This window comes from Mustelus asterias, chromosome 15 (genome assembly GCF_964213995.1).
Source record: "Mustelus asterias chromosome 15, sMusAst1.hap1.1, whole genome shotgun sequence".
Classification (NCBI taxonomy): domain Eukaryota; kingdom Metazoa; phylum Chordata; class Chondrichthyes; order Carcharhiniformes; family Triakidae; genus Mustelus; species Mustelus asterias.
The window spans coordinates 6561204-6586909 of NC_135815.1; the positions used below are offsets into that span (position 1 = coordinate 6561204).

Consider the following 25706-nt stretch of genomic DNA (forward strand, 5'->3'; position numbering starts at 1 on the left):
TGCTGTTTTACACGGAACACACAACCTGTTTACAGGGGCAACATTTTGTGGACACAGTTCAGCTAATTACTTATTTGTTAAAAATTCTTTTGGCTGATGATTGCCAGAAAGTGTAAAGCACCGTGTACAACAAGATGGTGAGAGTTTTTAAACATTCATTCTGATTCGCTGCATTACAAAAGATTGGCCAAACTATTTTTTTTGTGTGGGAACATTGCCCTTTAAACATGCGGTTGTGATCCTTTAAGACTGAATCATTAAGTCCCGCCAACCCCAACAGCATCATTTGCATCATTCTCACAGCCCCATTAGTACCGCACCCAGCTGCACCATCACCATTGAAGAGTTTGATGACATTGCCTTCCTACCTTCACTGCTTGAGGAATGGTTTTGGGAGATTGTAGTGGTTCTCAGGCCTGAACAGTAAACACATTGATTACACATTCAGTCTTCAGAAAGCCCCATTGTTCTCTTTCCTTTGGTTTGCCAGTCATCAGACTCCCGCAAAAATCTATCGCCAAACAGCTACTGAGCCAAGCTATTGAGATGTCCATCAACATAGAACATTCGCTAGCCCGATATGAAGTGTGCACTGTCTTCACAAATGGATTCTCATCTATCCATCTTCCTCAGAAGACTTTGATATTGAATTTGATGATCGAAGGGCCGAATGGCCTCCTCATGCTTCCATTTTCAATGTCTATATGGCGTTATAGGGTGGCAGCAGATAGGCCAATGGGACCCAGCGATGATGCAGGGTTTACTGCTGAGAATAAGAGTCCTCACTTCAGCAGCAAGTGGAGCTGGGATGCACCTTCTCGTGCTGAGATTGTGCCACTAAATAGGACACTGGACGCATGGAAAGCAGCAGGAAGAGTCCCAGCCCCTCCGATGGTACATCTCCCTCTCCTTGTCCCGTTGATACGCAGGCCGGATGATCAACCATCAACAGTGGCCTGGAGCACTCTGGGACAACTCCAGACAGGCATCCAGACTGACTGCGTGCTCCAGAGGACAGGATCTCCCAGCTGTCTCCCCTTAGGAGCTACCTTAACCAGCAAGAGTCTCTGCTTCCTCTGCCATTCCCCTGGAGGAGTTACTAATCGACCCTGAGCCATGGTCTCAGTTAAATAGACTCTGTTAGTGTCATCCTTGGCTCAGTTGGTGGCACACATACAGTCCCCATCTCCAACACTCCAACACAAACTCTAGACAAAGACTCCAGTGTGGTACTGAGGGAGTCCTGCACTGTAGAAGGGGCTACTTTTTGGATGAGACATTAAACTGAGTCTCTGTCCTGTCGGACGAGCAGGAAAGATCCCATGGCGTTATTTCAAAGAGGGATGGGTAAGTTACCCTTGGCATCCTTGGCCATTAGTTGACCCAGCGGCACTATAACAAATTACCTGGTCATCAAGGCGACCAGTGAACTCTTGCTGCCATTGACGGCAGTGGGAGCTTATTGTCCCGCTGACAGCGCATCCTCACCATGTATTTCCCACCGATACAGGGTGTGTTCAACAGGAAACTCCATTGAAAACGCCGGGATCACAAGATCCCGCTGCCAGGGTACAGCCACCTCCCGCCGCCGTGAAACACACAGCAAAGAGGGAGGAAAATCCCACCCAATACTGTTTGGGAGAGCTTGCTGTGTGCAAATTGGTTGCCACATTTCGTACTGTACAATAGTGTCGACACGATAAAACACTCAATTGTCTGTGGAGTGTTACTGAGCTCATGAGAAACACTACATAATCGCAGATCCTTTTCCAGGCTTGGTTGCTGGAAGGGACTCGCTGCGTCTCACTTGTGAGAGAGTTTGGGAGCCAATCGCTCCCCATTGGGATTGTACATTTAAGTTAAAGTTTACTTATTAGCCGCAAGCAAGTTTGACATTAACACTGCAATGAAGTTACTGCGAAACTCCCAGAGTCGCCACACTCCGGCGCCTGTTCGGGTCAATGCACCCTAACCAGCATGTCTTTCAGACTGTGGGAGGAAACCGGAGCACCCGGAGGAAACCCACGCAGACATGGGGAGAACGTGCAAACTCCCCACAGACAGTGGCCCGAGCCGGGAATCGAACCCGGGACCCTGGCGCTGTGAAACAGCAGTGCTAACCACTGAGCCACCGTGCCGCCCACGATATTATTCACTTGTATCTACTTAAAGTCATTAAAATTTCAAAATCCAGCCACTTACTCAACTCTGTCGTTTCGCTGCTCCCTTGCGTTGTGGCTTCTGTGAATGGAAGATTTGTGCCTTGGTGATGTAAGCAAATGCAAGATATTGATCACAAGGCTGGAACAATAGAACTCGAAATTTAACTCTAATTCTCAGACTTGCTGAGACATGGAACCAAGAGTTGTCACTGTGGATCCATATGGTCACTGCTACAACCTGTTAAGTGGTTTGTGAAGATGATATTTCTTGGGACGATGATAATTATTCAATAACAATAAATATTTTCATTGGTTATGATTGTTTTCTGGTGCGCACTGTCAGCGGCGTGTACACTGGTTAGCTGTCGCCAGTCTAATTTAACCTTTGACCCATGACCTTGCTCACTGTCACACATTGTGGGAACGGATGGTATGAAACATAGCACAGTCCAGGAGCAGGACAGAGTAGATAGGGAGAAATGTTCCCCCTTGTCAAAGGATTGAGAATGAGAGGAGAAACAAATTTAAAGTGATTTGCAAAAGAAGCAGATGTGATGTGTGAAAAGTTCTTCACACAGCGAGTGGTTGGGGTCTGGAATGTACTGCCTGGGAGTGAGGTGGAGGCAGATTCAATCGAGGCATTCAAGAGGGCATTAGATGATTATTTGGATATTACAATGGCTGGAACTTTCTGGGTGTTCACGCCGGCTGGATCTTCTGGTCTCAAATCCCTTTGAACAGGGTGGGTGCCAAGAGGATGTTTCCCCTTGTGGAGGAATCTAGAACCAGGGAGCACAATAGGGAGTCTCCCAGACTCGTTGGAAAATGAGGAGGGTTTTTTTTTTCTCTTAGAGGGTCGTTAATCTTCAGAATTCTCTTCCCCAAGAGCGGTGGAGGCTGGGTCATTGAACCATAGAATTCCCTACAGTGCAGAAGGAGGCCAGAATGAATGTAGTCAAGGCTGAGTTGGACAGATACTTGATCTGCAAGGGCGTTAAGGATTGTGTGGTACAAGATGGAAAGTGGAATTGAGCCCCCAGTCAGAGCAGTCATGATCTTGTTGAATGGCGGAGCAGGCTCAATGGGCCAAATGGTCTAATCCAGCTCCTATCTCTTATGAATAGTTTTTACAGCAAGATTAAGTGAGCATTATGTCAAGCAGGTCAATGAAGCTGTTGTTGAGTTTATCAAAACACAGGTGAACCTGTGTGTCTGTGTTACCATCCAACACGTGCCTCGGGGAGGGTTTGTGACTAATTAATGAGAAGCAATGGGCACCTTGTGGGCCTCATCACCACACAGATCAGAAACAACATTCAATGTCCATTGAAGACTCCAAATGTTAACTGTTTCTCTCTCCATGGATGCTGCCAGACCTGCTGACTCTTTCCAACATTTTCTGTTTTTAATCCAATGGTCGGAATTTTACCGAACTGGCCACCATGGGAATCGGAGCGGGCGAGGGCTGGATAATACGAAGGTCCATTGACCTCTGGCAGGATTTAATGGTTTCGGGATGAACGAGGCCATAAAATCCCGCCCCATGTCTATTTAATCCGTCCCCGTGATAGTGCCCAGTCGCCGACTCAGCCCATGTTCCAAGCGAACTGTAAAACACATGACTGAGGATTGATAATGGCTCATCCTGATTTATCCTCACCAGTGCATGGTTCTCCAATATCACGAACAGGGCAGTCCCACACACTACGTTGCAAAGAGACAAGTATTTTCTAATCCATTATTTAAGAAAATGGAATGGTGCCTGTTATCACCAATGGGGCAAATTCCCCGAGTTAGCATCTGTGGGTGCTGGGGGGAAGGCGGTGTCATTTGGAGTTAGAACATAGAACATAGAACATAGAACATTACAGCGCAGAACAGGCCCTTCGGCCCACGATGTTGCACCGACCAGTTAAAAAAAAAACTGTGACCCTCCAACCTAAACCAATTTCTTTTCGTCCATGAACCTATCTACGGATCTCTTAAACGCCCCCAAACTAGGCGCATTTACTACTGATGCTGGCAGGGCATTCCAATCCCTCACCACCCTCTGGGTAAAGAACCTACCCCTGACATCGGTTCTATAACTACCCCCCCTCAATTTAAAGCCATGCCCCCTCGTGCTGGATTTCTCCATCAGAGGAAAAAGGCTATCACTATCCACCCTATCTAAACCTCTAATCATCTTATATGTTTCAATAAGATCCCCTCTTAGCCGCCGCCTTTCCAGCGAAAACAATCCCAAATCCCTCAGCCTCTCCTCATAGGATCTCCCCTCCATACCAGGCAACATCCTGGTAAACCTCCTCTGCACCCTCTCCAAAGCCTCCACATCCTTCCTGTAATGTGGGGACCAGAACTGCACACAGTACTCCAAGTGCGGCCGCACCAGAGTTGTGTACAGTTGCAACATAACGCTACGACTCCTAAATTCAATCCCCCTACCAATAAACGCCAAGACACCATATGCCTTCTTAACAACCTTATCTACTTGATTCCCAACTTTCAGGGATCTATGCACACATACACCTAGATCCCTCTGCTCCTCCACACTATTCAAAGTCCTCCCGTTAGCCCTATACTCAACACATCTGTTATTCCTACCAAAGTGAATTACCTCACACTTCTCCGCATTAAACTCCATCCGCCACCTCTCGGCCCAACTTTGCAACCTGTCTAAGTCTTCCTGCAAACTACGACACCCTTCCTCACTGTCTACCACACCACCGACTTTGGTGTCATCAGCAAATTTGCTAATCCACCCAACTATACCCTCATCCAGATCATTAATAAATATTACAAACAGCAGTGGCCCCAAAACAGATCCCTGAGGTACACCACTTGTAACCGCACTCCATGATGAATATTTACTATCAACCACCACCCTCTGTTTCCTATCCGCTAGCCAATTCCTGATCCAATTTCCTAGATCACCCCCAATCCCATACATCTGCATTTTCTGCAGAAGCCTACCATGGTGAACCTTATCAAACGCCTTACTAAAATCCATATATACCACGTCCACTGCCTTGCCCCCATCCACCTCCTTGGTCACTTTCTCAAAAAACTCAATAAGGTTAGTAAGGCACGACCTACCTGCCACAAAACCATGCTGAATATCACCTATCAATTCATTACTCTCCAAATAACTATAAATCCTATCCCTTATAATTTTTTCCAACATCTTGCCGACAACAGAAGTGAGACTCACCGGTCTATAATTCCCGGGGAAGTCTCTGTTCCCCTTCTTAAACAATGGGACAACATTCGCTAACCTCCAATCTTCTGGTACTATACCAGAGGCCAACGACGACCTGAAGATCAGAGCCAGAGGCTCTGCAATCACTTCTCTTGCCTCCCAGAGAATCCTTGGATAAATCCCATCCGGACCAGGGGATTTATCTATTTTCAGACCCTCCAGAATATCCTGCACATCCTCCTTATCAACTGTAATACTGTCTATTCTACTCCCTTGCAACCCAGTGTCCTCCTCAGCTATATTCATGTCCCCTTGCGTGAACACCGAAGAGAAATATTGGTTCAATGCTTCACCAATCTCCTCCGGTTCCACACATAACTTCCCTCTGCCATCTATAACTGGCCCTAAACTTGCCCTAAACCAACCTTCTGTTCTTGACATACCTATAGAACGCCTTAGGATTCTCTTTAACCCTATCCGCCAAAGTCTTCTCATGTCCCCTTTTAGCCCTTCTAAGCTCGCTCTTCAACTCCCTCTTAGCCAATCTAAAGCTTTCTAGTGCACTACCCGAGTGCTCACGTCTCATCCGAACATAAGCCTCCTTTTTCTTTTTAACCAACAAAGAAACTTTTTTGGTGCACCACGGTTCCCTAGCCCTACCAATTCCTCCTTGCCTGACAGGGACATACCTATCACAGACTCGCAGTAGCTGCTCCTTGAAAAAACTCCACATGTCGGACGTTCCCAGTCCCTGTAATCTCCTAGTCCAACCTATGTTTCCTAATTCTCTCCTAATAGCCTCATAATTACCCTTCCCCCAGCTAAAACCACTGGCCCGAGGTTCATGCCTATCCCTTTCCATCACTAAGGTGAACGTGGTGGAGCACCCGGAGGAAACCCCCGCAGACACGGGGAGAATGTGCAAACTCCACACAGACCCAAGGCTATAATTGAGCCCGGGCCCCTGGCGCTGTGAGGCAGCACTGCTAACCAATGTGTTGCCGTGCCGTCCCTTGTGTCCTGGCGCATACTTAAACCTCAACCAAAATCACCAAAACAGATTGCAGATTCTGGGAGCTTGCTGTGCTAAATGGGCTGCCACGCAACAGCAGCGACCATCTGTCAAAAGTGCTTAAAAATGGGTCACCGTGAGATTGTGAAAGAAACTGGGCGGGATTTCTTGCCGCGGTGGGACTGGAAAATCTTGTCCCGTCTTTCAAAGCATCCCCTCAGCAACCCACTGGTCTACCGGCCTAACCACAGAAAGATAAATAATACACAACGCTGGCAATAGCTCACTGAGGGACATGCATTGTATAAGCTGCATCAGACATTGTATTCAACATCTGTCGCTTACGCTTCCCTCGTGAAGAAGCTCGGAATGATCCCAAATGAGCAAGTTGGCAGTGGAGTTCACGGCCTCCATTGTCACGGCCAGTAAGGCTGCCACTGCTCCTGTGACACAAACTGACCACCGCCATAATTACCACGACCTTGCACACACGGCCACCACCATCACCCATGCCACCTTCACCCCTTGGCACCATCGCTAGCGTCAATACAATCCAGCAGCATTACGATAGCGTAAAATGCTGCTTTACAGGGAACACACAACCTGTTTACAGGGGCAACATTTTGTGGAAACAGTTCAGCTAATTACTTAATTGTTTAAAATTCCTTTGGCCGATGATTGTGTTGTGAAGTTGGATTGCGTCATTGTAGATTGGAAGGTAGGACGTTAGAATTTGGTGTTTGCAAAATTGTAAAATGCTCAGGGGTTGAAAGAATTGCGCGGTTCCTTTAAAAGGTGGTGCTTTTTCTGTGTTTAGAGATTTTAAAAATGCACGTACACAGAGAGCCCAAAATGAAACATTAGTATCGAAAAGACAAGCAGCAGTTTTTAGCAAGACAACAGGCTTTTTAATTCAGCCAATCAATTTGAATCAGGCACTTAGATACCAAAAACCTATTAGATTCAGATCTGATGGTTTTGACAACCTAGAACCAACCCAATTGTGGGAAATATTGATGTCATACAGGGTATAAAAGAAGGGGGCAATGGGACAAAGGATGAAAAGCAACTGCCACCTATCAGAAATAACAGCTCTCAGGTCTCAGCTTTCAGCTCTCGAGAGAGAGAATCGCTGGCTCTCATAACTTCATCTATATCTTAGAGAAAGCACCATCTAGATAGCAAAGGTATCAAAGAAGAAAGAAGTTCCAGACAGAAGAATGAAGAGCGAAGCCCAGAATATTCCAGAAGACAAAAAACCTGGTTGTAATTTAGAGAGTGGCTAAATTGTATTTTTGTTAATGAGTAGGAATTGTGTTTATTTGAACATTGAATCTTGTTTTATTCAGGAATAGTTAATAGAAGGGATTTATTCAGTTTGTTAATAGTTTAGCTAATTTGCCCACTGTTAGTTCGATAAATAAATTGTTATGTGTTGATTTTAGAGAGAGTGTCAGGGAATTATTTTGATTTAACCACTAGAGGTTGCTGAAGAGCAGGTCACACCACTTCACACACACTTTTTACAGATTATCGGGTGAGGTACTCCTCTTTGGATGTTTCGGTGTTAGTTCTCAGAGGGAGGAATCAACCTCCGCTTTATAACAATTGCCAGGAAGTGTAAAGCATCGTGTACAACAAGATGGTGAGACTTTTTAAAAGTTCATTTCAATCAAGTTCATTACAAAAATTAGCCAAACTTTTTTTTGTGTGGGAACATTGCCCTTTAAACATGCGGTTGTGATCCTTTAAGGCTGAATTATTAATTCCCGCTAACTTCAACAGCATCATTTGCATCATTCTCACAGCCCCATTAGTACCGCACCCGCTGCACCATCACCATTGAAGAGTTTGATGGCATTGCCTTCCTACCTTCACTGCTTGAGGAATGGTTTTGGAGGATTGTAGTGGTTCCCAGGCCTGAACAGTAAACACACTGATTACACATTCAGTCTTCAGAAAGCCTCAGCGTTCTCTTTCCTTTGGTTTGCCAGCCACAAAACTCGCACAAAAATCTATCGCCAAACAGCTACTGAGCCAAGCTATTGAGAGGTCCATCATAGAGTCATAGAGGTTTACAGCATGGAAACAGGTCCTGTGCCCAACTTGTCCATGCCGCTCAGATTTTACCACTAAGCTAGTCCCAATTGCCCACAATTGGCCCATAATCCTCTATACCCATCTTACCCAGGTAACTGTCAATGCTTTTTAAAAGACAAAATTATATCCGCCTCTACTACTGCCTCTGGCAGCTTGTTCTAGACACTCACCATCCTCTGAGTGAAAAGATTGTCCCTCTGGACCCTTTTGTATCTCTCCCGTCTCACCTTAAACGTATGCCCTCTAGTTTTAGACTCCCCTACCTTTGGGAAAAGATATTGACTATCTAGCTGATCTATGCCCCTCATTATTGCCCCTCTATAAGATCACACCTAAGCCTCCTACACTCCAGGGAAAAAAGTTCCGATCTATCCAGCCTCTTCTTATAACTCAAGCCATCAAGTCCCGGTAACATTCTAGTAAATCTATTCTGCACTCTTTCTAGTGTAATAATATCCTTTCTAAAATAAGGTGACCAGAACTGTACACGGTATTCCAAGTGTGGTCTTACTAATGTCTTGTACAACTTCAACAAGACGTCCCAACTCCAGTATTCAATGTCCTGACCACTGAAACCAAGCATGCCTAATGCCTTCTTCACCACTCTGTCCACCTGTGACTCCACTTTCAAGGAGCTATGAACCTGTACCCCTAGAACTCTTTGTTCTATAACTCTCTGCAACGCCCTACCATTAACTGAATCGGTCCTGCCCCGATTCGATCTACCAAGATGCGTCACCTCATGTTAATCTAAATTAAACTCCATCTGCCATTCATTGGCCCACTGGCCCAATTGAGCAAGATCCCATTGCAATCCTAGATAACCTTCTTCACTGTCCACTATGCTATCAATCTTGGTGTCATCTGCAAACTTATGAACCATGCCTCCTAAATCATTAATATAAGTAACAAATAACAGTGGACCCAGCACCAATCCCTGAGGCGCACTGCTGGTCACAGGCCTCCAGTTTGAAAAACAACACTTTACAACCATCCTCTGTCTTCTGTTGTCAAGCCAATTTTGTATCCAATTGGCTAACTTGCCCTGAATCCCATGAGATTTAACCTTATGCAACAACCTACCATACGGTACCTTGTCAAAGGCCTTGCTAAAGTCCATGTAGACAACGCCGACTGCATTGCCCCCATCTACCTTCTTGGTTACCCCCTCAAAAAACTCAATCAAGTTTGTGAAACATGATTTTCCACTCACAAAGCCATGCTGACTGTCCGTAATCAGTCCTTGCCTCACTAAATGCCTGTAGGTCCAGTTTCTCAGAATACTTTCTAACAACTTACTCACTACAGTGGTTAGGCTCACTGGTCTGTCGTCTCCAGGCTTCTCCCTGCAGCCCTTCTTAAACAAGGGCACAACATTTGCTGCCTTCCAATCTTCAGGCACCTCACCTGTGACTGTCGATGATTCAAATATTTCTGCTAGGGAACCCACAATTTCCTCCCTAGACTCCCACAACATCCTGGGATATACTTCATCAGGTCCTGGGAATTTATCTACCTTGATGAGCTTGAAGGCTTCCAGCACCTCCTCCTCTGTAATATGTACGCTCCTCAAGACATCACTATTTATTTCCCCAAATTCCATAACATCCATGCCTTTCTCAACAGTAAATACTGATGAGAAATATTCATTTAGGATCTCACTGACCTCTTTTGGATCCGCACATAGATGACCTTGTTGATCCTTAAGAAGCCCTACTCTCTCCCTAGTTATTATTTTACCCTTTATGTACTTGTAGAAGCTCTGTGGATTCTATTGAAATAGAACATTCGCTAGCCCGATATGGAGTGTGCACTCTCTTCACAAATGGATTCCCAACTATCCACCTTCCTCAGAGGACTTTGATATTGAATTTGATGATCAGGCATGATCCTAACGAATGGCGGAGCAAGCCACCTCCAGCCGCCATGAAACACACCATGAAGAGGGAGGAAAATCCCACCCAATACTGTTTGCGAGAGCTTACTGTGTACAAATTAGTTGCCACATTTCGTACAGTACAATAGTTTCCCCCTTAAAACACTTAATTGTCTGTGGAGTCTCACTGAGCTCATGAGAAACACTACGTAATTACAGATCCTTTTCCAGGACTTGGTTGCTGGAAGGGATTCGCTGTGTCTGACTTGTGAGAGAGTTTGGGAGCCAATCGCTCCCCATCGGGATTGTACACTTATTCTCTTTTATCTACTTACAGTCACTAAAATTTCAAAATCCAGTCACTTACTCAACTCTGTCGTTTCGCTGCTCCCTTGCGTTGTGGCTTCTGTGAATGGAAGATTTGTGCCTTGGTGATGTAAGCAAATGCAAGATATTGATCACATGGCTGGAACAATAGAACTCGAAATTTAACTCTAATTCTCAGACTTGCTGAGACATGGAACCAAGAGTTGTCACTGTGAATCCATATGGTCACTGCTGCAGCCTATTAAGTGATTTGTGAAGATGATATTTCTTGTGACGATGAGAATTATTCAATAACAATAAATATTTTCATTGGTTATGATTGTTTTCTGGTGCGCACTGTCAATGGCGTGTACACTGGTTAGCTGTCGCCAGTCTAATTTGACCTTTGACCCATGACCTTGCTCACTGTCACACATTGTGGGAACGGACGGTGTGAAACGTTTCCAAGATGATGAAAGGTATGGATAAAGTGGGCATGGAGCAGATGTATCCTCTTGTGGGACATTCTAGGACGAGAGGTCATAGTCTTAGGATAAGGGGTAGTAAATTTAAAACAGAGTTGAGGAGAAACTACTTCTCCCAAAGGGTTGTGAATCTGTGGAATTCGCTGTCCCAAAGTGCGGTGGATGCTGGGACAGTGAGTAAATTTAAGGAGGAGTTGGACAGATTTTTAATTGGTGATGGGTTGAAGGGTTATGGGGAGAAGGCAGGAAAATGGGAATGAGGACCGTATCAGCCATGATCGAATCGCGGAGCAGACTCAATCGGCCAAATGGCCTAATTCTGCTCCGATACCTTATGAACATAACAAATTCAGGAACAGGACAGAACAGACAGGGAGAAACTGTTCCCACTCGTAAAAGGATCAAGAATGAGAGGGGAAACAGATTTAAAGTTATTTACAAAAGAAGCAAATGCGATGTGAGAAAAAATTTCTTCACACTGCGAGTGATTGGGGCCTGGAATGCATTGCCTGGGAGTGTGGTGGAGGCCGGTTCAATCGAGGCATTCAAGAGGGCATTAGATGATTATTTGGATAGAAACAATGGCTGGAACCTTCTGGTTGTTCACGCCGACTGGATCCTCTGGTCCCGTGCCGATGGCACACCCTGGGTTTCCCGGCAGCGTGGGGTGGAGGCTATGGGAATCTCATCAGCAGCATCAGGACCAGAAGATTCTGCCACTGGCAAACACCACCCACACCACCCCCTGCCACGTGGAGAGGTTAAAGAATCCCACCCAATGCACAAGGGGTACAGGGAAAAGGCAGGAGAATGACTCTAAGTCTTAATGCTCATAGAGCAGGTAAAGGCATGCTGGACTGAATGGCCTCCTCCTATGCCATAACAATTCTGTGATTCTGAAATGTAGAAATATGTTGTTTCCCCTGACATTAGTACTTTCTCGTCAGTTGTCCTGATGAGTCCGAAATGAAAAGCTTCAACAAAAGAATATTTCTTTCTTGGGCAACAATATAAAGTCATAGAGTCATGATGGTACAGATGGAAGCTATTTGGCCCATCTAGACCGTGTCAGAGTAATAAGAACTGGATACCTCTTACACCAGTCGCTGAAGGTAAGCATATAGGTGCAGCAGCCAGTAGAGAAGGAAAATGGTATGTTGGCCTTCAAAGCAAGAGGATTCAAGTGCAGGAGCAGGGATGTTTTGCTGCAATTATACAGGGCCTTGGTGAGACCACACCTGGAATTCTGTGTGCAATTTTGGTCTCCTTATCTGAGGAAGGATGTTCTTGTGATAGAGGGAGTGCAGAGAAGGTCTACCAGCTGATTCCTGGGATGGCAGGACTGTCGTATGAGGAGAGTTGAGTCGGTTAGGATGATATTTGCTGGAGTTTAGAAGAATGAGGGGGGACCTGAGAGAAACCTATAAAATTCTAACAGGACAAGACAGAGTAGATACAGGGAGGATGTTCCTGATGGTGGGGGAGTTCAGAACCAGGGGTCATAGTCTAAAGATACAGGGGTAAACCTTTTAGGACTGAGATGAGGAGAGATTTCTTCACCCAAAGAGAGCGGCGAGCCTATGGAATTCACTGCCACAGAAAGTAGTTGAAGCCAAAACATTTATGTTTTCAAGAAGGAGTTAGATATAGCTCTTGGGGTGAATGGGATGAAGGATATAGGGGAAAGGCAGGATCAGTCTATTGAGTTGGATGATCAGCCATGATCATAACGAATTGGAGAACTGGTTCAAAGGGCCGAAAGGCCTCCTCCTGTTCCTATTTTCTATGTTTCTATGTCTATGCTTCTGTGTGTAGTACATTCATGCTGTAATTGTGCATTGCAAACTATTATATATTATACCACAAAGTTGTAGCACCGTACAATACCACCATACACCACAATACACCATTCTATATTCTATCATATCATGCAGCAAACAGCATTTCAGAATATACCACCAAATTGTTGGATTTAATATACTCTTTCTGTCAGAGACCATTCTAAGATGGTAAATTACAAATTATTTTTAATTTTCGACAGGCTTCCACAGGCTGTTTCCCAGCATTTTCAGTCATGAATAACTAAGTGCACATTTATCAGGGGAATTCTCTATGTAAACACGTCACACTGTGATTAACCTTGCCCAGTAGAGGAGCAACAATACCACCACTGGTAGGAGGGTATAATTACACCACAACAACCTTGCACCGGTTTTCTCCATTATAACTGTGCACACAGTAACTGATGATTGGAAATATGGTGAAGTAAGAATAGAATGATGAAAACACACTTTGCTTACCAGACGTGAAGGGCTCAGGGCTGTTAGTGCCATGCGTGTTAGTGATGCTAGTGCTGAAGTGAGCTGATGTGGGAGCTGCCGATAAGACAAGGAAGAAACACGCAGATAACTGCAGGTTATTTCAGGTGGGACACAGTCATCGCACACAGTTGCTGAATATCCACACTGTTAAAAGGAACAATACCTCCCTTGCCTGTGAGATTTTCATATTTTCTGCAAGGATCATAGGCGGAATTTTCCCGCCACGCTCAGCTTAAAACCGGAAAATCCCACCCGAGGTCAACGGACCTTTCCATAGTCCATGTCCCGCCCACTACGATTCCCGTGGTGGGCGGGACGGGAACATTCCAGTCCATGGATTTTGCCATTGCAATGATCTCATGTCAGCCTTGGCTCAGTGGTGCCTGTCTCCCCTTGGAGTCTGGAAGAATCCCTACACTGCAGAAGAGGCTATTTGACCCATCAAGTCTGCACCCACTCTCTGATAGAGTACCTTACCCGGGCCCTCTCCCTGTCCCTGTAACCTCACACATTTACCATGGCCAATCCCATCTAACCGCCACATCTTGGGACACAAAGGGACAATTTTAGCATGGCCAATCCACCGAATCAGCACGTCTTTCAGACTATGGGAGGAAACCGGAACACCCAGAGGAAACCCACGCAGAAATGGGGAGAACGTGCTGACTCCACACAGACAGTGACCCAAGGCCGGAATTGAACCCAGGTCCCTGGCGCTGTGAGGCAGCAGTGCTAACCATTGTGCCACCATGCCACCCACATGAGCACATATCCAGCTGACATGCAATGACATGGAGTGCTGCAGTGTTGGCACTACCTTCTCTGAAAAAGAGACTAAAATCAGGCAGAGTCTGGCAGTGGAAGCGGATTTAAAAGATTGCGCTGTAATGTTAGAAAAAGCGCTCTTTTGAGGACACAGAGCCAACGAGTGTTAAAACAATGTTCCCAGGATTAACCCAAAAGTACACATTATCAGCTGAAATCAGTTATCAAGACAGGGTCTGAACTTTACCCCTAGGTCACCAGTTCAACACTAGCCATTAGCCATGGAACTCACTATCATATAGAGTGGTTGAGGTGAATAGCACCTCACGAGGGGTCCAACCAGATTCCACCTATTGTTCCTTCAATCCAGCCTCATTCTTTCCCACTGTCACTGCCTCCACCAAAGGTGATGTCCCTTAGGGAAGGAACCTGCCATCCTTACCCCATTTGACCAATATCGGACTCCAGTCCCATGCTAATGTTTTTGACACTTTTAACTGCCCCCCTAAAATGGCCACATGGGTTGCATCAAACTGCTAAAGAAGATGGTCCATCACCACCCCTTCAAAGGACACCTCAGAATGGACAATGGGGTAATATTCTGGCTCTTTCCGCCACCGGCATCTTCTGGTGCGGCAGATGGTGCATCCCCACCGTGGGTTCCTGGCAGTGGGGGGCGGATTTAATAATTTGAAATCCCATTGACAGCGGCGGGACCAGAGGATCCCACCACCAGCCAAGGGCAGGTGGCCTCCTATCACTGAGAAGCACATCACAGGAGTCAGAGAATTCTACCCAATAAATGCCAGCCTTGCCAAGAATAAAATTTACAGTCACCATAGCAATAGTGCGAGTCAGATCCCTTCTATCATTTATTTATTAAGCTTCTGTTTCACATACTCGGGAGGACTAGTGGTGCAGTGAATGGTGTCCCTGTCTCTGAGGATCAATTCCTACTCAAGGCCTTGAAGGTCAAAGAGCATGCGGTCATAACGCGGCCAAACAGGTTGAGTACACGTAAATCCTTCCAGTAACATGTGGTAAGAGTGGGAGAGATTCCTGGTCAGACATGTGATGGACAGAACATTGGAGCCTCTACTATCACTGTCCATAGTTCCAGTCTACAACATACATGTAGCCATGCATGCTGTCACAGCAACTTGGATTCCCTGAGTGAATTGCAACACACTGGTCGGAATGTTACCTCCGTTCACGCTGGCGGGAATTTTCCATCCTGCTGCAGTGAGGTCGGAAAATTTGGCATCCAGTCACAAGTGTGGCATGAACGGCCAGTGAAATCGCGCCCACTGTATTTAATATATCCAGTAAAATGTAGTGTATATGGTGTGTTTTACATGTATCACAATTGTAATGAAGCACCTCAAGAGTGCAACTTGATCTATGCAGAAAACTTCAACAGCTTTGTCCTATTTGTAATGCCCGTTTTGAAATGTCTGTAATGTTCCTTTGACTATATTGAAGCATCTCAGGGTGCACTGTGATCTGTAGCGAATAGTATTGCACTTTGTGTGATGGCCACTTTGAAATGTTTGGAATGTTCTTTCAGATATTTTACAAATAAAATATATTTTAGCAAAAAAAGCTATGCGGCCCAATTGAAAACTTCCCAATCTCTCCTTTCCCTTCCCCATCTCTGTCACCTCCCCCAGCCTCCGAGATATCTGCTCTCCTCCAAATCTGGTCTCTTAAGCATTCCTGAGGTGGATCCTTCCATTTGCTTAGCAGCCGTGCCTTCAGCTGCCTGGACCCTAAGCTCCAGAATTCCCTCCCCAAATCTCCGAGCCTCTCTCTCTCCTGATTAAAAACCACCTCTTGACCAAGCTTCTGTGGTCACTTGTGCAAAATTCTCCTTACGTGACCTGGAATCAAATCTAGTTTGGGAATGCCCCTGTGAAACACCTCGAGGTGTTTTGTTAAATGAAGGGTGCTATATAAAAGTTTATTTATTAGTATCACAAGTAGGCTTACATTAACACTGCAATGAAGTTGCTGTGAAAATCCCCTAGTCGCCACACTCCCGTGCCTGTTCAGGTACACTGAGGGAGAATTTAGCAAGGCCAACGCACCTAACCAGCAGGTCTTTCGGACTGTGGGAGGAAACTGGAGCACCTGGAGGAAACCCATGCAGCCACGGGGAGAACATGCAGACTCTGCACAGACAGTGACCCAAGCCGGGAATCGAACCCGGGTCGCTGGCGCTGTGAGGTAGCAGTGCTAACCACTGTGCCACCATGCCATTGCAAGAGCTTGGCCAACAAATGAACTTGTTTTAATTTTGAACTTGTTGCTCTCCCTCACTCTTCCTTTCTGAAAGGTGCTGGTTGGGGAGGAAATTGGGTACAGCCCACTTATCAGTTACTATCCAATGTTCGGTTTGCCTGGGCCGAGGTTTTATTACAGATTGCCACTGCCTCCGCAGCTGACTCACATGTTTTAGTAAGAGGTGTATGTATCAGGCAACTTGCTGCACCTCAGATTAAACTCTTATTGTCAGTGCTTAGACTGTGATCACTTCAGAATCCTGAGTGAAATTGGTCTGGTCTGTTCCCCTCAGTCTAAATCCTGGTTGTATCACACCTTAGTGTGGCTCCTGCTCTGACCAAGACAGCAGGAAACTACAAAAGGCTGTGAATGTAGCCCAATCCATCACGCAAACTAGCCTCCCATCCATTGACTTTGTCTACACTTCCCACTGCCTTAGAAAAACAGCCAGCGTAATCAAGGACCCCACTCATCCCGGACATTCTCTCTTCCACCTTCTTCCGTCGGGAAAAGGATACAAAAGTCTAAGGTCACGTACCAACCGACTTAAGAACAGCTTCTTCCCTGCTGCCATCAGACTTTTGAATAGACCTACCTCGTATAACGTTGACCTTCCTTTACACCCTAGCTATGACTGTAACATTCTGCACTCTCTCGTTTCTTTCTCTATGAACGGTAGGTTTTTTCTGAATAGCGTGCAAGAAAAAATACTTTTCACTGAATGTTAATACATATGACAATAATAAATCAAATCAAATCAAAACTTCTGCAATGGGGCCCAAAACAGGGTGTGGGCTGCTCATTCATATAGATAACAGCCTTAATTTATATTTTAGTTGGCCGAATGTGGTTGTTAGTTTGTTCATGGGACCTGAGCAAAGCTGACAAGTCTGCCTAATTACCATTGAGAAGGTAGTGATTAGCCACCACCTTGCACTCTTGCCATCCATGTGGTGTAGGTACACCCACAGTGCTGTTAGCAAGGGATTTTGACCCAGCAACAGTGAAGAACCAATAGTCTGCAGTCAGTGTCCTTCTAGCTGATGGATATCATGCACTTGGAAGGTGCTATTGAAGGAACCTTAGAGAGTTGCTGCAGTGCATCTTGTAGATGGCACACACTCTGCCAGTGGTGGCGAGAGTGAGTGCTTAAGGTGGTGAATGGAATGTGGCTTGAGCGAGTTGCTTTGTCCTGGACGGTGTTGAGATTCTTCAGTGTCTCTGGAGCCTCATTCATGAAGGTAAATGGGTTAGGAAGCACCAGGGGTTTACAATTTTAAGTTGCCCAAGGTCAGATCCAGGTCAGTTGAGAGGTGTTACTTTTCCCACAGGATAGTGGACTCCATGGAAGAGGGTGCTGACTCAGGAGGTGGATTCCAATTCGCTGAATCACTTCAGTCAACAGCTGGACTGTTTCTGGATTGGACAGAGGTCACCTGGTACAAAGGACAGGTGCTGCATAGATTTATCAGAGCCAGAGTGGTCCCTAGGCCAAATTCTGATCACTTAAAAGATTTTTAGAGGAATATCTGTATTACCAAAATGGTTTTGATCTGTAGAATTTAATTTGGTAGAATCAAGCATGAGATCATGTTATGAATGATCTCAAAAGGTCAAGGATCATCACTCAAAATGAAAGCTGATTTTAATATTCAAACTAAGAACAAAGAACAAAGAAAATTACAACACAGGAACAGGCCCTGCGGCCCTCCAAGCCTGCACCGGCCATGCTGCCCAACTGAACAAAAGCCCCCTACGCTTTCAGGGACCATATCCCTCTATTTCCATCCTATTCATGTATTTGTCAAGACGCCCCTTAAAAGTCACTATCGTATCTGCTTCCACTACCTCCCCCGGCAGCGAGTTCCAGGCACCCACCACCCTCTGTGTAAAAAACGTGCCTCATACGTCTCCTTTAAACCTTGCCCCTCACACCTTAAACCTAAGACCCCTGGTAATTGACTCTTCCGCCCTGGGAAAAAGCTTGTAACTATCTATTCTGTCCATGCCCCTCATAATCTTGTAGACTTCTTGGGGGTAGGGCCTGCGTGGGATTGTGGTCGGTGCAGACTCGATGGGCCGAATGGCCTCCTTCTGCACTGTAGGGTTTCTATGATTTCTATGATTCTATCAGGTCGCCCCTCAACCTCTATCGTTCCAGTAAGATCAAACCAAGTTTCTCCAACCTCTCCTCATAGCTAATGCCCTCCATACCAGGCAACATCCTGGCAAATCTTTTCTGTACCCTCTCCAAAGCCTCCACATCCTTCTGGTAGTGTGGCGACCAGAATTGAACACTATGTTCCAAGTGCAGCCTAACTAAGGTTCCATAAAGCTGCAACATGACTTGCCAATTTTTAAACTCAATGCCCCAGCTGATGAAGGCAAGCATGCCGTATGCCTTCTTGACTACCTTCACCATCTGCGTTGCCAATTTCAGTGACCTATGTACCTGTACACCCAGATCCCTCTGCCTATCAATACTCTCAAGGGTTCTGCCATTTACTGTATATTTCCCATCTGCATTTGACCTTCCAAAATGCATTATCTCATAGGTCTGATTGACATGAGATTTGGCCAATCATGTCACCCAGTAAAACATTGACAAAAGCAATGAGAATACATTTGTCCAATCAATTCTTTTGTCAACCGGAATTAGTCACACAGAACAAAAACATGGAATTTTGCACTGAGAAGGAGAGTCGGTTCTCTGAAACAGAGAAATAAATCCTTCCCTTTCCTTGTTACTCAAATGAACTGCAAACTCAAGGTAGCTCTCTCAGAGAGTTGGCACAGACACGGTGGGCCGAATGGCTTCCCCTGTGTGCCCCAAGGTTCTGTGGAATTTTTGATTAATTGCCCTTCTGAAAGCCATTCTGGACTCCCCTCCCAATGTTTTCTGATAGGGAATGCTCTTTCCCAAAGGTCCGTCGTGTAAATAAAAGGACTGTTTATGTTTGTTTTCACTAGGGAAAGAATTGGAATTTCTGGAATCTTCCAACACTCTGCTTATATGTAAGCATAAGAACAAGAACAAGAAAGTGCTGCGAATAAAAAATGGAAAAAAATGTCGTTATGTGCAATGAAATAACTGAAGGCGTTTTTTAGAGACCAACTTTGACATCAAGTGGATTGAAAGACTTTTCCAACCGCTAATGATCCAGGAAAATGCAGATTAATCTCTCTCCCTCCTGCTCTCTCTCACTCCCCCACCCATTCTCCTGGGTATCCTGCCCACAAAATATCAGCTGAACTGTCGGAGGAGCAGGAAATGAGCTAACTCAGAGAACAACCATTTAAAATACCAAACCCGGGTCATTGTGACACTCAGTGGTCAGGCACAGTCTGCCCTGAGCTATCTGACCTCAGATGTGACGCCCTTTTAAGAACATAAGAACATAAGAACTAGGAGCGGGAGTAGGCCATCTGGCTCCTCGAGCCTGTTCCGCCATTCAATAAGATCATGGCTGATCTTTTCGTGGACTCAGCTCCACTTACCCGCCTGCTCACCATAACCCTTAATTCCTTTACTGTTCAAAAATCTATCTTTGCCTTAAAAACATTCAATGAGGTGGCCTCAACTGCTTCACTGGGCAGGGGATTCCATAGATTCACAACCCTTTGGGTGAAGAAGTTCCTCCTCAACTCAGTCCTAAATCTGCTTCACCTTATTTTGAGGCCATGCCCCCTAGTTCTAGTTTCACCCGCCAGTGGAAACAACTTCCCTGCTTCTATCTTATCTATTCTCTTCATAATCTTCCATGTTTCCATAAGATCTCCCCTCATTCTTCTGAATTCCAATGAGTATAGTCCCAATCTACTTAGTCTTTGAGCGGAGTTGGCTTAAGAACATCCAAAGGTGGAGACTTTAACCAACATTCTTCCTTTTGGTCAACAAGGCTGAGTTATTCATCGGATAAAATTGTTAAACTAAGGAGGAGCGTGGGGTGGGCAGTTGACAATTGACCCTATTAAAAGTTAACGACTATATTATGAGAAGCTGTATAACCCGTGATCGCCAGTTTGTCTTACTCCCAAACTGCCAGTAATGTTGCCCTTGGCCCTACCTTGACATCCAGAACCTGGGGTAGAACAATAGGTGGGTTTGATGGTCGTCTGGGTAAACAATGAAGTGGCTGCAACAGTGAGAGAAACGCACGTTAGTTAAAACATCTTGCAGAAGAACCATTGTGTCAGAGACAGCAGTCTGTGTGTGAGTATGTGTATCTGTGCACGCATATGCATGTGTGCCTGTGTGTACTTGTATGTCTGAATATACATGTGTGCATGCATATGTATGTGCGCATATGTGTGAGCACATATACGATCATTGAATCCCTGCAGTGCAGAAGAGGGCCATTTGGCCCATCAGATCTGCACCAACAACAATCCCACCCAGGCCCTATCCCTGCAACTCCTGTATTTACCCTAGCTAGTCCTCCTGACACTAAGGGACAATTTAGCACGGCCAGTCCACCCAACCAGCACATCTTTGGACTGTGGGAGGAAACCGGAGCACCCGGAGGAAACCCACACAGACACGGGGAGAATGTGCAGACTCCGCACAGACAGTGACCCAAGGCCGGAATTGAACCTGAGTCCTGGCACTGTGAGGCAGCAGTGCTAACCACTGTGCCGCCCTTATATGTATGAGTGCATGTGCGCGCGCACATATGTATGTGTGTATGAGTGTGCATGCATATATATGTGTGCGCATTAGTAAACTGGCGTCGGAGGCTTGTACCTCTCTGTGGCATCACATTGAGAATTACACTTAGTGGCCAGAATTTTATCGCCCCAACCGCCACGGGAATCGGAGCAGGCGAGGGGCAGACAATGGGAAGGTCCACTGACCCCAGGTGGGGTTTTACGGGTTTTGGGATGAGCGAGGTCGTAAGATCCCACCCGGTGACTTTGTTCTGGAAACCTGAACTCTATAACAGCATTGCACACTTAAATACACAGTCTGTTAGCACTCTGGGCCCAGATTGGAATTAGCCTAAACTGATCAGAAACTAATCTTAACTTTCGCATGGCTATCAAATCTTGGGGCGTGCAATACTAACTCGCGTCAACAAGCAGTGAAATGATCAGTAAATTGGCAATACGACTCACAATAGGCGGCAGCAATGCCCCTTGACAGAGTCATGTGTGACAAAGGCAGCCGCACTCTCACCCCTGAGTCAGGAGGTCATGGACTCAAGATTTACACACCACCACTGCTGGATGCAGCTACCCTGCAGCTGGGCGAATGGGTGGCAGGTGCAGACTCTTTACTGCTCATTCATTGGCCACTTAAGGGCCTCAGCAGGTGCGGCGAGGTGGGCAGGGTCAGCCTTCCCACCCAGAACTTCATTCAGCCGGAGGCAGGAAGGCAGTGGGTTCTGCTATGTGGCCATCCTGCCTAATTCCAAGGTGGCCTTTCCATCCCCATGCTCGCCAGCGGTGAGAGAGTCATCGAATCATTGAACACTACTGTGCAGGAGGAGGCCATTCGAATCTGCACTGACCACAATCCCACCCAGGCCCTACCCCTATAACCCATTGCATTTACCCTAGCTAGTCCTCCTGACACTAAGGGGCACGTTAGCATGGCCAATCAACCTATCTGCACGTCTTTGGGCTGCAGGAGGAAACCGGAGCACCCGGAGGAAACCCACGCAGACATGGGGAGAACGTGCAGACTCCTCACACACAGTGACCCAAGGCCGGGAATCGATCCTGGGTCTCTGGCGCTGTGAGGCAGCAGTGCTAACCACTGTGCTACAGTGCCACCCACACGCATGAGATTCTGCCCAGTGTGGATGGAACAGTCAAGTCACTTCCCGGGCGAAACAGAATAGAGTGGCATCATATTTTCTGAAACTCCGATTTGAGATAATGAAATGACTAATGCCAATGAATAATGAAGCGGGAACTCTGAGTGGGCTGAGTCACTTAGTGAATTGAACAGCCCACAACAGCACATTCTGTTCATGCCACAGGCAATCCAGCATTGGCCCTTTCAAGTCAGCCCTTTAATTTTGCTGGCTTGTTACTGATTGTATCTTGCAGGCGAGCAGTGGAGATTATTCAGTGAGGCCTGGGGAATGTTTTAATTGCTCTTTCTGCTTTACTGTACCACATGATCGCTGACGCCCCTTCGAGCAGTCGGTGTGACTGACAGAACGAGGAAAGAACCGTGTCAGGCAGTCCAGCAGGTATCAGTACCTCGGTGGCAGACAGGTGGGAACAGGACTCAAGTCTGTCCAGGGTACTAAACTTCTAAATGGTAAAAAGAAGCTTGAAAGGTGAGATGATGGAATCATAGAGTCCTTACAGTGCAGAAGGAGGCTTTTCGGCCAATCGAGCCTGCACCAACAACAATCCCACCCAGGCCCTCTCCCCGTAACATCACGTATTTACTTTGCTAATCCCCCTGAACTGAGGGGCAATTTTAGCATGGCCAATCAACCTAACCCGCACATCTTTGGACTGTGGGAGGAAACCGGAGCACCCGGAGGAAACCCATGCGGACATGGGGAGAACGTGCAGACTCCGCACAGACAGTGACCCAAGGCCGGAATTGAACCCGGGTCCCTGGTGCTGTGAGGCAGCCGTGCTAACCGCTGTGCTGCCCTTAATTGATGATTGCTGCAGAGATGCAGAGATAAACTCAGCGGCATGCTTGTGGCATGTCAGGACTCACACCGGCCTATGGGAGGTTTGTTCCTTGTGGTATATCCGCATGCCAAGAATACTTACAGTCAAATAGTTTTCAATCAAGTCCCACCTTAAAGGTGAAGTCATAAATCTGGTGGCACCTGGTTTGTGATCATTTAAAGGTGGCTCCCACCAGCCATCTGTGTGTAATTGTGGTGGGGTCAGTGGTTTATCTTGTTGAACTCCACAACACAATGTGGGGGAGAGGTGGGGGAGGGGGAGAGGGCGGTTGGGTGGGAGCAGGAGAATGGCAGCTTTCTCAGAGGACCGGCAACAGTGAGTCCATGGTGGGGGAGGTTGGGATTGGGGGCACGGTGGAGTGAGGTGCAGAGGGCATGGTGCCCCCATGGTGTTGGCGGGCGGGGCGGGGGGGGGAATGTAAAGATGTGGAAACAGTCAGTCAAGGTCAGAAAATGAGGGGGCTAAAAGGGAGTGTCCATACTGTCCGCATGTGTGTCCATCTCGGGGTATTGGTTGGCAGAATCTTGACAGAGACTTGAGTTCACCTACGACATTCCAACTCTCCCACCGAGAGTGATCTCGGACAACGTCCTCTGAGACGCTTTGAGGGGAGAGCAAGCTGGGTGGGCTTGTTCAGCCACGTCCCACAGAGTGGCAACAACAACATGAACATTCAATTAAGAGTGAGCAAAAAACACAACATTGCCTTTTCGACATTTGAGGGAATGTCCCTAACTACCCGTGTAACCATCAGGGCATGCCCACCATGAGGCATCTAAGTGCATTTAACTCTCTGACCGAAGTCATCTCAACAAATAACCATGATTAGGGCGGCACGGTAGCACAGTGGTTAGCACTGCTGCTTCACAGCTCCAGGGTCCTGGGTTCGATTCCCGGCTCGGGTCACTGTCTGTGTGGAGTTTGCACATTCTCCTCGTGTCTGCGTGGGTTTCCTCCGGGTGCTCCGGTTTCCTCCCACAGTCCAAAGATGTGCGGGTTAGGTTGATTGGCCAGGTTAAAAAATTGCCCCTTAGAGTCCTGGGATGTGTAGGTTAAAGGGATTAGCGGGTAAAATGTGTGGGGGTGGGGCCTGGGTGGGATTGTGGTCGGTGCAGACTCGATGGGCCGAATGGCCTCCTTCTGCACTGTAGGGTTTCTATGTTTCTATGATGCACATAGAACATAGAACAGTACAGCACAGAACAGGCCCTTCGGCCCACGATGTTGTGCCGAGCTTTATCTGAAACCCAGATCAAGCTATCCCATTCCCTACCATCCTGGTGTGCTCCATGTGCCTATCCAATAACCGCTTAAATGTTCCTAAAGTGTCTGACTCTACTATCACTGCAGGCAGTCCATTCCACACCCCAACCACTCTCTGAGTAAAGAACCTACCTCTGATATCCTTCCTATATCTCCCACCACGAACCCTATAGTTATGCCCCCTTGTAATAGCTCCATCCACCCGAGGAAATAGTCTTTGAACGTTCACTCTATCTATCCCCTTCATCATTTTATAAACTTCTATTAAGTCTCCCCTCAGCCTCCTCCGCTCCAGGGAGAACAGCCCTAGCTCCCTCAACCTTTCCTCATAAGACCTACCCTCCAAACCAGGCAGCATCCTGGTAAATCTCCTCTGCACTCTTTCCAGCGCTTCCACATCCTTCTTATAGTGAGGTGACCAGAACTGCACACAATATTCCAAATGTGGTCTCACCAAGGTCCTGTACAGTTGCAGCATAACCCCACGGCTCTTAAACTCCAACCCCCTGTTAATAAAAGCTGACACACTATAGGCCTTCTTCACAGCTCCATCCACTTGAGTTGCAATCTTCAGAGATCTGTGGATATGGACCCCAAGATCTCTCTGTTCCTCCACAGTCTTCAGAACCCGACCTTTGACCCTGTAATCCACATTTAAATTTTTCCTACCAAAATGAATCACCTCACATATATCAGGGTTAAACTCCATCTGCTATTTTTCAGCCCAGCTTTGCATCCTATCTATGTCTCTTTGCAGTCCACAACAGCCCTCCACCTCATCCACTACTCCACCAATCTTGGTGTCATCAGCAAATTTACTGATCCACCCTTCAGCCCCCTCCTCTAAGTCATTAATAAAAATCACAAAGAGCAGAGGACCAAGCACTGATCCCTGCGGCACTCCGCTAGCAACCTGCCTCCAGTCTGAAAATTTTCCATCCACCACCACCCTCTGTCTTCGATCAGATAGCCAGTTACCTATCCAATCGGCCAACTTTCCCTCTATCTCACACCTCCTTACTTTCATCATAAGTCGACCATGGGGGACCTTATCAAACACCTTACTAAAATCCATGTATATGACATCAACTGCCCTACCTTCATCAACACACTTAGTTACCTCCTCAAAAAATTCTATCAAATTTGTGAGGCACAACTTGCCCTTCATGAATCCGTGCTGACTATCCCGGATTAATCCGCATCTTTCTAAATGTTCGTAAATCCCATCCCTAAGGACCTTTCCCACCAACTTACCAACCACCGAAGTAAGA

General features: G+C 46.5%; 1 protein-coding gene across 23 annotated transcripts in view; it reads right to left on the reverse strand.

The window, feature by feature from the left end:
- The window catches only part of adgrg6 (adhesion G protein-coupled receptor G6), a 131789-nt gene that overhangs the window by 59302 nt on the left and 46781 nt on the right, over positions 1-25706 (reverse strand). For 7 of the 23 annotated variants that reach the window (XM_078229404.1, XM_078229402.1, XM_078229405.1 and 4 more), the window contains 6 exons: positions 20577-20645; positions 13441-13515; positions 10717-10776; positions 8246-8293; positions 2203-2262; positions 369-416 (listed from right to left, as the gene is read on the reverse strand). In XM_078229404.1, coding sequence (XP_078085530.1) covers positions 369-416; positions 2203-2262; positions 8246-8293; positions 10717-10776; positions 13441-13515; positions 20577-20645 — 360 coding nt within the window. The remainder of the gene's footprint in view (positions 1-368; positions 417-2202; positions 2263-8245; positions 8294-10716; positions 10777-13440; positions 13516-20576; positions 20646-25706) is intronic. The other 16 variants (XM_078229419.1, XM_078229418.1, XM_078229408.1 and 13 more) reach the window with 15 other exon arrangements.